The sequence below is a fragment of the Spermophilus citellus genome (assembly GCF_964194105.1).
Source record: "Spermophilus citellus genome assembly, chromosome: 2".
Taxonomy (NCBI): domain Eukaryota; kingdom Metazoa; phylum Chordata; class Mammalia; order Rodentia; family Sciuridae; genus Spermophilus; species Spermophilus citellus.
The window spans coordinates 240,776,222-240,792,147 of NC_138183.1; the positions used below are offsets into that span (position 1 = coordinate 240,776,222).

A 15,926-nucleotide genomic window follows, 5' to 3' on the forward strand; every position below is an offset into this window, starting at 1 on the left:
CATAGAATATGTGCCTATTTTACATTATAAAATATAATCTGCATCTTCCTTGTCCTGATGAAGTTGAATCAATAAAACTAATAGGCCCTTATTTAATCATTTCCACTTTCTTTCTGTTGTTCATCTTTTCTTTCATTTTTTTTCAGCTCTATCCTTCACCATCTAATTGCTTTTTATTGAGATATAATTCATAAACTATACATTTTACACTTTAAAGTAAAGCACATTTGTGGATTTGACTATGTTTGGAAGGCTATGCACTCTTTACCTTCCATTTGCAGGACATTTTTCATCCCTTCTGCAGGAAATACAGGCCCATTAGTGGTCACTCCACTAGCCCCTCCCCTCAGTCCCTGGCAGCCTCTATCTACTTTTTAAACCCATTTGTTCTCCTAATCTGGATGTCAACTATAAGGAGAACTACGCAATATGTGGCCTTTTGTGTTGCTTTTTCACTTGTTTTACCAGTTTTTGAAATCTATCCTTTGCATAGCAAGTAACAGAATTTCCTTCCCTTTCATAGCTAAAAAAAATTTCTTTTATGTTTATAGTACATTTTATTTGCCCTTTCATCAATTTCAAGATATTCTGAGTAATGGTGTAAACATTCATTTTCATGGAAACTTTAAGGGTCACTTTCATCCAGTATTGTCATAATCCCATTTCCCATCCACATGTCATCTATCCACATTTCTCATATTGTATGAATAATTCACATTCTCTACTTTTATTACTTGTTATGGTTTGGATGTAAGGTGTCTCCCAAAAGCTCTTATGTGAGACATTACAAGAAGGTTTATAGGAGAAATGATTGGGTAATCAGTGAATCAATCCCCTGGTGGAATTAACTGAGTGGTAACTGAAGGCAGGTAGAATATAGCTAGAGGAAGTGGGCTTTGGGGGCTCTGTTTAAGGTACACATTTTATATCTAGCCAGTGGATTCTCTTTCTCTGTGCTCTGATCATCATGTGAGCAGCTTCCCTCTGCCATACTCCTTCTCCATGATATTCTGCCTCACATGAGCTCCAAAGAATAGACCCACCCTTCTATGGACTGAGATATCTGAAACCCTGAGCCCTTAAATACACTTTTCCTCCTCTAAAATTGTTCTTGTCAGGGATTTAAGTATCAGCAGTGAAAAAGCTTATTAAAACAGTATTTTCATTTTAAATTAAGCTTTATTTATTCAATTAAGAATAAAGTTTTAGGAATAATATTCATGTTTCATTTTTTCATGTTCCCTACAGTCACTAATAAAATAATTTGTAAAGATATTTGTTTACCAAATATTTACTATTAACTATATTAGCCTGTTGATAATGGACTGCAGTGTAAAAGAGTAGAAGCACATTGCCTTTGCAGGTTTTTTTTTTTATACTAGCAGTATACATACATGTAAAAATAATTCCTTTAAGAATTATGCATGAATAATGATTTGTTGAAATATAACAGAGTTCTGCATTTTCCTACAAATGATTTAGTTTGTTGATATCCATATTCATTCTTCACAAAATTAAGATTTACTGATAGATTGACCTTGATATTTTGCAAGAACTCTCCCAGAAAAAAAGTAATAAACTTCTCTACGTACCTTGAATCTTGGTCTACCACTGTGGTATCTAATTAAATTGGGCTACTTCAAAATGTTCCAGAAGTTGCCCTGCATTCACAATGTCTGACTGACCTGTTACTCTCCTTCTATATATGTTCTATTCAAGTACTGTTTTATTCACTGGCATCAGTAGATATGTGTTCCATGAAGAAATGGAAAAAAAAAAAGATCACACATAAGTTCCTTGACTAAAAATGTTGAAAGTTAAAAATCAAACAATTTAAAATGAGAACTTTCAGAATTCTACATGGGTCAATGACCGTGTTGTCATATTTAAGATGGCTATACACTTTGGACACATTTCTTTTAGAGACATGTGGCTTTTTATTCATCCTTTGGCATTTCACTGTCATTTAATTGACTCAACCAACAAAGATGGAACAGATAACTCTATGTCACGCCAGTTATATCCTTTAACAAATTAGATCTCTCAGCCATTAAATGCTGACGTCATTGTACATCACACGACCTGCTCTGAGACTACAGGGGGAGGGAAAGAAAATGAGATGAGGGTGTTTTTCCTATCCACAATCACCATGGTGTCAGTTATGAGGTGGTAGCCTAGACTGTCAGCTGAACACCACAGGGTGACCACAGTTAACATGAGGAAGAGCAGAAAAGTTGCCCCTCTCATGGTTATCCTAAATATATTCCAGGATAGTGGTTACACAGCAAAAGATAACTGAAGTGGTGTGGATAGAATATATTCAGAGAGAAATATTTTAATGCTTTTATCAGTGCATTACAGTAATACATAATTATGGGGTTCACTTTGATATAAACATACATGCAAGAAATATAATTTGTTCCATTTCAATCCCCAGGGCTTCTTTCCGTGTCCTTTTGGCTGCCCCTATTCCCCTTCAACTGGTCTTACTTCTATTTACTAATTGCCTTGTCATTTGGTGCTTTATAGATATACATAAAGGTGGAATTCCTGTGGTATGCATGCATTTAAATTAGAGGGAGATATGTTGAAACAATTATTAAGTGCTTAAAGTTACCCAGATATTATTTGCAGCAATTAACTGTTAATACAGTGAACCATGTAAAAATTAATGATCACCATTTGCATGTATTTTAAATGAAGGAGAGAATTATTAAATAACCTTCTAAAAATGCTATTGTGTAGCCAGATACCAAAAGGCATTCAAGTCAAGGAAAGCTGGTTCTCTCACTTAGTAATCTACCCTTGTGAAGGAGATGTCCTATACATCACACCTGAACACCATTCACACTTTTTATGAAGAATTTACTCTATTCATGTAGGCAACATGATATAACTCATTTTAACATAAAGCCCAAGCTAATAATAATTTAACAGTTTATTCCATAAAAGCAATTTTAAAACTTTTTAATGTTCACTTGTAACTTGGAATTATAAAATGCATTTTACTGAATTTAAAACAAGCTACATCCAAATGGAGGAGAAGCTCAGTGGTAGAACATTTGCCTAGAATCTGTGAGACCCTGGATCCAATCCCAGCACCACCAACAACTAAAAGGTGTTTGATGAAGTCTCAAGTCATTACCACCGGGATGTCAGTTATGAGGCAGTAGCCTAGATGGACTGTTAGCCGAGCACCATAGGGTGACCACAGTCAACATGAGGAAGAGCAGAAAAGATGCTCCTCTAAAGGTTATCTTAACATATGTTAAAGTTCTCATTTTAAATTATTTTATTTGTAACTTTCAACATTTTTAGATAAGGAACATATGTGTGATCTCTTTTCCATTTTTTGCTGTGCACATATCTACCAAAGTCAGTAAATAAAACAGTACTTGATAGCACATTTATAGAAGGAGAGTAACAGGTTAATCAGACATTTTGTCTTTCCTGGTAGAGTTGTTGTAAATTCCTAATAAGAATTTTTACTTGAAAACTTGGCTTAATCTTGAAACATATACCTCACAAAGAAACTATCTTTGATTTTAAAAATTTCTTAGCTGCATCTCTTACATCATTATTCCTCAAACTAGGAACCAGTAGATTCAGCACTTTGATGATAATGGTGTAGAACACAAATAATTTTATCAGGGTCAGGTGACAGGCACAGGTAGAGAAGGTTTTCTTCCTTCCACCAACAGAGGGGATCTTTAAGACTGAGTAAAGGCTGAAAAAGTAGGAGGTGATGAGGATGAAGAAGCAGATAATTTCCACTGAGCTGCCTTATGTGGAGAGGAGCCACTCATTAACAGATGTGTCTCTGCAGGAAAGCTTAAGCAGGGGCAGGAGGTTAAAAAAAAGTGGTTAATGACAACTTTTTGTCACAGTACTTCAGAATAAAGGCAAAGGATGTGTGAACCAGGGAGCTCATGTTGCCTCCAACGTAGGACAAGATGATCGGTCAGATGCCAGATGCAGATGCCCCGTGACATCATGCATGTGTAGAGTAAAGGGTTGCAGATGACAACATAGCAGTCATATGCCATGGCAGCTAAGATAAAGGATTCGATATTTGCAAAAGTACAGAAAAATAAAACTGCAGGGCACACCCATAGTAGGAAATAGATATGGTCTTTGAGAGGAAATTGATCAGCATTTTGGGCACAAAGACTAAGGAATAACAAAAAGGGTAAGTTACTTAGGAAAAAATACCAGCTTTGAAGGTATGGATCACTCCTGATTGACAGCATCAATCCATACCAATAATATAAGAAATACAAGAAATAGAACAATCTGCAGTTCAGAGCAAGTTAGAAAACCCAGTAGAATAAATTCAGTGACCAAGGCCTAGTTTTCACCTGTCAATTTCAACCTCTGTTTTGAACCTACAAGGCTGTGTGGAGGCTTGGTTATACTGTGCCCAGCCAGACTGCATCAAACCTCTTTATTGCTTTCCTTTTATGATAATTCTAATATGCTGAAGTGTTATATTGATGGAAAGAGAAAAATAATTTAATACATTTATAAAATTATTTTATAAAAACAAAAATACAAATAATCAAATAAGATACCATGCCCTAACTTCTGTCAAACAGAAATTCTAAAATATATACCAAAATTTAGTAGTTAAAATTTCATGGTGTCATGTTTATTTTATTTTTCTGATTAGCAACAATGTTTACCATTGGATGTTTTGGTTTCCTGTGTGCAGGGATTAGTGTATAATTTAGCTTACACTTTTACTTCAATATGATGCAAGAGCTGGCTGAGAGATTTGAAGGAAATATAAATTAATGTATGGATAAAACAAATTATATATACATATATATGTAAATAAGAAATAAATTGTGTGAATTAGAACACTAATTATAGAACAGTTTTCTATTCTTTTCATAATTCATTCAATATATAGTAATATGATGCATCTTTTAAAACTATGAATGTAGTGGAATAATTAAACATACTCTACCTAATTGTGTTTTAAAATGTCTATGAATTAGAATTAAAACTAATGAGGAATCCAAGTGTGGTGGCAGCAGCAATGTGGTATTGCTAAGGCAGAAGGATCATTAAACCCTTGGGTTTGAGACTAGACTGGGCAACATAATGAGTATCCATCGTCAAACACACAAAGAAAAAAAATGAGAAAAATAGACATCAATAAATATCAGATGTGAGAATGGATCACTGGAAACAGATTTGTAGCCTTTAAACTTACATTGATCATTTATTTTAATAATCTAATAATTCCTTTTAGAGAAATGTAAAGGGGAAGATAAAAGGCAGGTGAGTGAAGGTAGAGGATGAGAGTAAACTGTGGGTCTGCATATTTAAATGGATTTAAGAAAATGATCAATCAAAATACTGAGATTCAATAAAATCTCCTCAATACCCTAACAAGAATATCACTGGTAAGAAAATAAATTAATTCAAACTACTAAGTAGGCAATCGTGCATTTGTTCTTTCATCTGTAAAAAAAAGGAAAAAAATGAATTTAAGGAAAAAGTATTTTAGCAGCCCATCACCTCAACCACTCAGCCATCTCATTGTCTCAAAAGATACTTTAGACACCTACAGAAGCTATGCCACAGAGTGACACAAAGTTGATTACATTGCAAAAACAAGAAAAAGTGATAAATACATTTTCCCCACCTATTGGGGACACAATTTGGTGGTTTTTGCTCTCAGATACATAAAAGTTGATATTTTGTAGCATTCAGGCCAGCCCCATGGTTACAGAAACAACTTTTCCAGGTAAGAACTACTTTCTGATTGCCCAGGTGAATTGATTTACAATTAAAACTTGGGCTTTTACATGCATTTTATAGGAATGCTAATAATTGAATTGCAAGCATGTACTCTTTCAACTGACACCTAGGTAATAGACAATGGGATTTATATCATTGTGATTCTTCTCTAAAAGCATATTGGGGACAGTAATACATTTGTTGTTCATGATAGCTTGAATGGTTACTTTTTACTTTTGTTATTATTGGTGGTGTTTTTAATAAAATTTGGAATTCTGCAAAAGGCTTTCTTGATTGCTGAGACTGTTTGAAAATAATCAAATATTTAAAAATGTGTCTATTGTATTTAAATTGTGTCAGGTATCTTATGAAAGCTCAATAAAGTTACTTATAATCCCCTATACTGAAGATGTTATGTATTTTGTAGTCCTTAAGGGGTGAACCAATTAGAGGTTTCTATAGTATTTGGCATTAACAGGAGCTTTGAGAGAAGGGGACCAGTCAGAGGGAAGCATCTTATGTCAAAGATCCTGATATGATAGCAAAGCCACAACAGTTAAGGTAGGCAGGTCATCAATGGAATTGCTTGAATACAAATTGTATTCATAGTTATACTAAAACAATAAGATTTAGGTGCTAAGTGTCATTGGTGGAATTCCAATATTTTTATAAGCTCATATTTTTCATATAATGTCAGTTTATATAATGTCATATATATTATGTCAGTTTACTTATGTTTCCTCTGTGTATCAAATCTTAGAACCTTTGTCTTTTTTCCTTTCTTCTTTGTGGTACTGAAGATCAAATCTTGGGTCTTATACCTGCTATGTAAGTGTTCTAACACTTAATTGTACCCAGAACTGAAAGGAACTTCTAAAACTACATTACAAATAATAAATTAATTAAATTTCTCACTACAAAAATAGGAAACTCCTTATGATCAATAAACAAGAGGAAATTTGCTAAGAACAAATACAAGTTTCCACAATTAACGGCTTTAAACAACCCAAAATAATATCTTCAAGAAATGATTTAAAAAATAGAGAAATGATGATAAAAGGATAATGAAATTCACAAAGGAATTGGAATTCATGGAAAATAATCACATGGCATTGAAAAATATAATATCCAGTATAAGCAGCTCATTGAATAGGCTTCCCAGCTCACTGATTAAAAGGACACAAAGAATCTGGTTACATATCGACATTCACACACAATGATGCTATACCTAATTGTTTACTGTAAAGGTTAATTTTATATGTTAAATTGGAAATTGGCTATTGTGTGCCCAGATGTTTGGTAAAATATTATTGAGATATTTTTCCTTGAGGATGTTTTTGGATGATATTAGCATTATAATGTTCTGTTGATCAAGGCACATTATTCTCCCTAATGTGGGAAAGCCATTTCCAGTCAGTTGAAGATGGCATATAACAATGGTTCTCTCTGCAAACTACAGCCAGAGCTTTTCTTCATCTGTTGGATTTGAATGAGGTGTGAGCTTCTCCTGGGTTTCTGGCCTATTCACTTTTGAGTGGAACTCATCCATCTGCTCTTTCTGTTCTGAGGACATTGGATTGACAGTGGAACTAAACCGTTTGCCCTTCTGGTTATCTGACTCACCAATACACCCGGAAGATCTTGGGACTTAGCAGATCTTTTAATAATATTCATAGTCTCTAAAACTAAGTTTATTTCACAAATAAACAAATTATTATTAATATATATACATCTTGTTACTTATAATGTATATGCATTCTATTTTTTTTTTTGTTTTGCTTCTTTCTTTTCCTTGATAACTCTTCATGCTTTTTCTTTGTCTTTTAAAAGCTCATGAGATTAGATTGAGTCTGAATGTTTTCTCTATCTTAAGATTTAAAACTTCATCATCTGTGTAAAGGCACTTGTCATAAAATGTATTTTCAGAGGTCATAAGATATAAGATATGAGCATCTCTGGGGACACTTTTCCTATCACAATATCCCAATGAAAAGGATGAACTATTTATTGAGGGTCTTCATTTGATCTCTGATGCACTGGACAACACTACACCTGTGGTATTGCTTTTTAAGTTTCTCAGGACTCAAGACCTAATCTGATATTAATTGATGGGTTTTACATATTGATTTCAAATAGTATCTTACCAGGGGCATAGAGCATATTGCAATGTTAAACTCATAGCAATAGTGAAAAATAGGTACTTACTCTAATTGTTGTGAATGAGTAGGCTTATTATTTTGAGTAACTGATAATGTGTAACATCTCTTTATTTTGAATGATTATCTCAATGAATTCAAATATAAAATACAAAATAGCTAATAATTCCTCCAAGAATTTTATCAAAATTTTATCAAAATAGAGGCAACAATTTTAATAAAGTTTTTTGAATTTTTTTTTTGCTACTTCCATTACAGGTAGATATTTGCAACTTATAGTAGTCCTGGGAGTTAAGAAAGAATACATTATAAATGTTATGGAAAACATACTACATAAAATTTAATGAGTCAACACTTCCTCACAAAAATGAAGAATAAAATTCATTTTTCTGAACTCCTATGAAAACTGTATATCCATGACATTATTAATCCTGATTCACTAAATTTTGAAAAATGACCATAATAATCTTCATCTTTATCATTACAGACATATCAGCAAGGTCATTCTCATGAACCAAGTGCCAAATTCTTGTTTTACTATAAAACATTAATTGGCAAGTGATATATGTATACATATTTACATCAACACAGTAAACAACAATATGTAAAAAAACATGTCAGATATTTAAAAGTGCATAAGAATCAATGAAGGAGAAATATAACTATGTAGAGTACAGGAGGTAACACTACTTTTATACATGTTTACAACTATACAAAAGTTATAGAATAGAATAATTTTCAGTTAAGTGAAGCAACATTAAAGAAAAATCAATGAAAAGAGCTGTTTGAGAATCAGGTATTGGGTAGATGAACATTTATGGTGCTATTGATAGAAACTTTTCTCTATAATATCAGTTCAAATAGTTCATAAACAATTTAGAATTGATTAAAAGTATGAAAGATTAGATAAAGTAATGAAAGGCAACCATGTGGACTTCACAAAATCCTAAAAATAGCTTCCAACATTTCCTTTGCATTTTCATGAAAGTGCATTCTTTACAAAATATGCAAAGGTATAGGAGTGGATTTGGAGAGTGGAAAAGAGAGAAACAAAAAAATCTAAAGAAAATTATTTTGGAGAAATTATATAAAATGTGAAGAAATATGTGAAAATATAAAACCATTTGACAAAGGAAATTGTATTATATCAGAAACTCTCTCAGAGAGTTACTAAGAAGAGATGTAAATGCACATAAGCTTTTGGAAGGCTATGATGCAGGAAGTATTTATGCACATTTGCACATAATCTTTCCATTGCTTATGATGCCAATATATATGTATATGTATATATATATATATGTGTGTGTGTGTGTGTGTGTGTGTGTGTGTGTATTTTCCCCTAGAATACTATAGCAAACCAAAGTAACATTCACTTATCAATTCACTTATTTAATCATTTCATGAAAAGCATTCATTATCAATAGCAACTGGTAGCTACTATTCTACATGCTCCATGACCAAAGACAATTGTCAGCATACATAGGTATGGACATTTAGAACTATTTAATTTTCTGTTACATTTAACTATAAGACATACATGGATTTTTAATTCTGCTTATATATTTATAGGGTAAGTGTGATGCAAATTAAAACTTTATATAGGAGAAAATATTTTCTCTAGGTGAGGATAATTGAAGATAGATGATCCTGTCAATTATATTTGTGTGCAGAGTAAATTTCAAGCTAAAATTTCAGCATGACAAAAATACATCACAAGCTTGAAGGCATCATTATCCTCTCAAAAGGAGACTTCAGAGAGTTGAAATGTTTCTCTTATAACTGTGACAATAAGATAAAACAACCTCAAGTAATCTCAGAATACTATGTTTTAAGAAATAATCTTTTGAGTGCAGCAATCACATCCTGATTCCTGAGGCTGTATATCACAGGATTGAACATGGGAGTCACTATGGTGTAGAAAAGAGAGAGCAGTTTGTTAGTTCCTGCAGAATGGTTGGATTTGGGACTGAAATAGGTAATGGAACCAGATCCAAAAAATAGAACTACAACCAGCAGGTGAGAGGAGCAAGTGGAGAATGCCTTAGCACGTCCTTGGGCTGTAGGCAACCTCAGAATAGTGGCAATGATCTTGATATAAGAGACAAGTATCAATATAAAAGGTACTGTAGCAACCAACATCACTACTACATGGACAGACACCTCATGCACTGAAGTGTCACCACAGGCTAGCTTAAGAATATTGGGTAGGTCACAAAAGAAGTGATTGATTTGGTTAGAATGACAGAAATGCAGTGAGAATATCCAGCATGTTTGCCCTATCTGGACTGTTATTCCCCCGAGCCAGGAGCCAGCGGCCAGAAAATGGCACTTCCTTGGGTTCATGACAAGAGGATAGTGCAGAGGGTTGCAGATGGCCAGATAGCGGTCATAGGCCATCACAGCCAGGAGGAAACATTCTGCAGTTCCAAGTGCAAGGAAGATGCACATTTGGGCAGCACAGCTCAGTAGGGAGATGCTCCTATCACAAGTCCAAAGACTGACCAGATACCTGGGGAGTATGACTGAAACATAACAGATTTCCAGCATAGAAAAATGTGACAGAAAAAAATACATGGGTTTGTGCAGGGCAGGGTCCAGCCTGGTTATTATGACTATGAGACTGTTCCCAATGAGGATAACCATGTAAATGATGGAGAACGCCACAGTTAGAAGGCCTTGGAGGTTTGGAAATTCAGAAAATCCCAGCAGAACAAACTGCACCACAGTGGAGACATTGTCATCTGCTTCTATCGTCTCATGCTTCATCTGTGGGAAAGATTTAACCAAAGTACAAGTCATTTCACTTTTTTGGGCTTTTGTGTTCTTGAGTATAATCCAATGATTGTTAATATTCTGATATCCCTGTTCCACAGAAGAACAAAAACTCTCACTTCCTGGTACTCTATGATTATAATTCTGCATATTTTTATTATAAATGCACCCATATGAAAAATTTTAGACTTTTTATGTAAGAGTTTCTTTAATAATAATGGTATTATTAATTTTGGTTGAATATCCAGAATCTTAGAATCTAAATGTACAAAAATGATACCAATGATTCATTTCTTTAAGTTGCAATATTTTGTCATAAATTCTGATATCTATTCTCAAATCTATATTATGATATATATGTTTTCTACTATCATCAATTCAAAAGTATATTTTATTCTTCAAGTAAATATTTTTAATTATATCTAAATAATTTTCTTATATGAATGTAGATTGTTCATATGAGTTATAGTTTTTTTCTGGTATTTCCCAAGTTGTGATCTTCTTTGATTTTCTGTATATTTTGGTAAATTTATTATTAGAAATAATAATATATTGATAATCAGATACTTTGTTATAGTATTTACTTTTGGATAATGAATTTGTATTTCCATGTAAGATCTATGAAATTGTAATTTATACATATTATTCAGTTTCATAGTGTTGAGAAAAGGAAATCCTAAGTGTTCTTCCTCTCTGGGAAAGCTTAACAGATAAAATTAAGAACACATAAATCTATGGTCCAGAAAGCAATCTAACTACAATGTATACCTTCAATTTACACAATAGTTTATGGAAAAGGCATCAACCTCATCTTATTCCTGAGATCATAGTAAATCATTAAGTCCACACTGTGTTATTTGGTGCTGATCTCGTCTGCTCCATTAAACGTTTTCCCTTACACCTATATGTGAGTGCATTCATGTCCATGATTATAAGGGAGTATGATCATTTGTCTTTGTTATATTATGTCCTTATTTCTAGACCTAAATTACAAGTTTCTTGGTATTGTCTACATATTTCATGTATACTGCATTGTATATTTGCTTCACAAAATTTGATTCACTTACTTACTGTATGAAATACAAGATATTCCACTCAGTTGTTTTATTTAACTCATATAAAACTACAAGACTGACTCATAGCAAAATATAAAACCAGATGCCCAGCAGCATATTAAGCATGTCTTACCTGTTTGTCCTTGTTCATGTCCACGTGGTGGAGATGGGAGTGAAGGTGTGCAGGAATTATTGTAGTTTCAGTCGCTCTTACAAAGGTAACATTTCATCTCACTTATTTGGTGTGTATTAGATAGCATTTACTTAACACATAATGTGTTCAGTAAATTTAAAGATGAAAAAGAGTAACTTATTTCAAAGTGTATACAAACCTCTAACCATGTGCTAAGTCTGGTCAGTCTGTACAGTGACCTCATTTCAACAGAAGTGAGGAAGTAGCTATGTTGTACACAAAAGTTGGGCATCCCAAGGATTTTCTATAACTGAGAAAATGAAAGCTAACAAGAATTTATTTTATTATTTATAATATTTTGCACAAAATATCAAAGAGATTATAAAATTGACTTAATTTAATCTCACAGAGGCAAGAGTAGAATGTGGTTCACAGAGGCTTGGGACACTGGAGACTAGGAGGTATGGGGTGAGGTTGGTCATGGTGGAGAGTGACAATAGATAACACCATTGAATTTTTACTCAAAAGTGACTTTGAAGGTTTTAAAGGAATGATAAATGTTTGAGAGAGGTTTACTCTCATTTGAATATTACACAGGAAAAGACGTGTTGAAGACTCACCTAAGTATGTATAATGTTGGGCATCAGTTACAAATAAAAAAAGGGGGAAACGAGAAATAGATGCAGACACAAAATGAGAAGGGCTATAGCAAAATTTTTAGATAATTATCTGTACCTAACCTAACACTGACATTTCTGGGGTCTGATTTCAGGTTAAGACTACACAAGAAGAGTTTCACTCTTCTGCCTTGCAACATTTAGGTCATATTTTATTTACTTAATCATTTCAAATTAATTCAATCTAGAGCTACTAGGATAATGATCAAAATGTTCAAGGAACCCCTTTGATAGTGGCAGGATAAAATGCAACCTGTTTCAATAATATTTATGTCCTAGCTTGTTTATTAGGTACATAGAATTGACCTCTTTGACAATATTTCCAGACAATACATATAAAATATTTAAATACATACCACAGAGGAATCACTTAAGTTTTAACATATAAAATGACAATAGTCTTTAAGATATGGCCTCATTAGTGTAAAACACACTTTACATTTTGATCTTATTTGATCTTACAATTATCAAAGCCTGAAAAGTACAAAGCCCAACTGAATTAGTGTTGTGAAATAAAAAGTACATTTTTTCAAAATTTTCTACAAGTCCTCTTTGCTAATTCTAAACATACAGATACCTGCAAAAATAAACATACAGATACCTGCAAAAATAAATTTATTTTAGACTAGAGTATGGGTTTTTACCTGTTTGTTCAATTTCAAACATGATGCTTACCTTTCTTGACTGAGTAAAATGTAATGGAAAATGAAAAAGAAGATTATTTTACATGTTGGGTAATTTATTTTATTTGAAAAGAGGCTTACTGCCTTTTCAGATATAGTCATTCTCAGAAGTAAAAATTCTCATTAAGTAGTAAATAGTCTCAGCTCTAGGGATCAGTTCCTTTTCCAAGGAGCCTTCTAATTGACCTTAATCATTCCTCTGCCAATCAAAAGTGTTTGTGCAATAACCAAAAACTTGTCAACACTAACTCTTTTTAAATTATCAGGCTTTCTTTATTTCATGATCATTAAAAAATGAGTCTTGAAAACAACAGAATGTTACAATTGAATACTATTTAAGATATAAACTGAAATGTTCTTACAAAGATGCAAATCTACCAAGTACAGTGGTGCATACCTGTTATCCCAGAGGCTCAGGAGGCTGAGGCAAGAAGATTGTGAGTTCAAAGCCAGCCTTAGCAATGGGGAAGTGCTGAGCAACTCAACAAGACCCTGCTTATAAAAAAAAAAAAAGCAAATATGAAATGTCTTAAATTAGAAAATTTATCTTTCTATCATTGAAAATTGATATGCGAAATTTGTGGTCTCTGCAGGCAGTTTTATCATCTTTAACTCGATTTTTCCATCTGCACATACACCCTGACCAGGCAGGTCACAACATGCCCCATATTATGGATCATATTATGGATGGGGAACTCTGAGGAAAGTAGTGAATAAGAGCTATAACCTATTCCTTCCAGGTGGACAGACAGGAAAAGGCATACAGAATTTCTTGATACAATTTTTCATATAAAATTTAGTCACAATTGAAGCCTCACAAATAAAATTTCCAACTGAACTGCCATGAGACCAACTAAGAAACTCTATTGAGTTTTATTTTATTTTGATTGTCAAAAAAAATGCAAAAATGCAGTACTGACTGCATGAAGTTCACAGTCAAGGACCAGCTTAGGTTAAAGGTGGCTTCTCTCATGTAAAGGTTATAAAATAATGGAGTAGATATCTGTAGCACCTGGAAAAAGAAACCCATTTAGACAATTAATTATAAAGCACATTAGAGTGGAGCTTTTGGTCTAACTATGGTAAATATGAATACATTTCTTCATGGTTAAAGACTAATAGAAAAACTTAATTCATAAGTATCAATAGTCTGAATTAAACTATCACTATTCAAGGGGATTATTTATCAATTTTGAATTTTATTATCTTGTGATGTATTTTATCTTAGTTCTAGCTATTGAAACACATTTGTAGCAATATCCTATTCTGTCTATTTCTTTGTTAGGTAAGTGATTTGAAATGTTCTTCCTAGTGTGTATTTTTATTCCCTTAGCAATGTCAATATGAGAACAAATTATTTCTATTATAATGATGTCCGCTTTTTAAATGTTGTCTTTTATGGATTATGCATTGGGTAACGTAATGTAGAAATCTTGCTTATTCCAATTTACAAAGATTTATGCCCTTGTTTTCTTCAACTAGTTCTATAGTTTAAGATTTTACATTTAAATATGGTAGTTTTTATTCATTTTTTTGCAGCAGGATAAATTTTAGATTTTTTGGTGCATGCATGTTTGGATGTGTATACATAGTTAATTCATCCAAATTACATTTTAATAGAAACACCTCTTTTTAATTGAACCATTTATCCTATTGTCAGAAATTCATTACCTATGTTTTCTTATGGTAAATTTGAACACAGAAAAATGAAAGATCTGGGCAAAATTTTAAACTACAATCATTTTCTTTTTAAAATCTTGTATGCAACAAGAGGCATATAAAATAATTTGAAATGTTTCAGAAAATAAAACTAACTTCATAAGAATTTTTAAAATAGGGTAAATTTTAGAAAGGTGGGCTGGGGATATGGCTCAGTGATGGAGAGTTTGGCCAGTATGTGCAAGGGCATGGGACTGATCCCCATCACTATAAAAAAAATAAACAAAACAAAACAAAACAAAACAAAAAAACCCACAAAAACTTGTATGTGGCTGGACCCACCAACCATTCTCAGTTCCATGAAACATCTGTCAGGAGTGGTACATGCCAAGAGACTGGCAGCTCTGTTATCACTACTAGAAGAGGCTGATACAACGTAGAGCAAACTTGGAAACATATTCCAGTATTACTATTAAAACTGTAATAAGTTTAGTGGTAAATTGTAACAAAGAACAATATTACATCAGTCTTTATGTTCCTGTGTGATCTGAAATACATGGGAAAGGAATTCAATAAAGATGACAGGAGAATGGGAAATATAAAGTGAACATTCACACACACACACACAAAAATAATAATTTCTACTGATCTAAAGACTGGGTGCAAGGAAGGTTCCATATACATTCAGAAGACTCCAAAAGATCAGTGAGAAAATCACTCATTCCTGGTTGAATATGAACTTATAAATGCAGGAAATAGAAACTGAATCCCAATGCAAAATTGTTAAGCTTCTGAAATTATAAGGCATCCCCTAATCAAAGACATATGTGTGAGCAAAAGGAAGACTTCCTTGCTCAAGATGAATAAACATGCATATTAACTGATCTCTAAATTATACTCACTCATAAGTGATAGACAGAAACTCAGTCTTGCAAATACAAGCATGAACAATTTAAAATAAAGTGAGAGGAGTGCAGAGACATCAGCTACTGCATTCCATAAGGAAAACAGACTCAACAAAATCAGTCTAAGCAAGTTACAGA

General features: G+C 33.0%; 2 protein-coding genes and 1 pseudogene across 3 annotated transcripts in view; 1 reads left to right on the top strand and 2 right to left on the bottom strand.

Moving 5' to 3' along the window:
• The window catches only part of LOC308641843 (olfactory receptor 5W2-like), a gene marked incomplete at both ends in the record, with an annotated part of 231,545 nt that overhangs the window by 58,944 nt on the left and 156,675 nt on the right, over positions 1-15,926 (top strand). The gene's annotated exons all lie outside the window — the stretch shown is intronic.
• Positions 3,523-7,422, bottom strand: LOC308634960 (olfactory receptor 5I1-like; annotated as a pseudogene). The gene is made up of 2 exons: positions 7,372-7,422; positions 3,523-4,347 (listed from the first exon to the last, which is right to left on the bottom strand). The product of its transcript is annotated as an olfactory receptor 5I1-like (transcript).
• Positions 9,726-10,703, bottom strand: LOC308638629 (olfactory receptor 10AG1-like; the record flags this gene model as incomplete). The annotated part of the gene is made up of 1 exon (XM_081276250.1): positions 9,726-10,703. The coding sequence occupies one exon, from the start codon at positions 10,701-10,703 to the stop codon at positions 9,726-9,728; it is 978 nt and encodes a 325-aa protein (XP_081132376.1).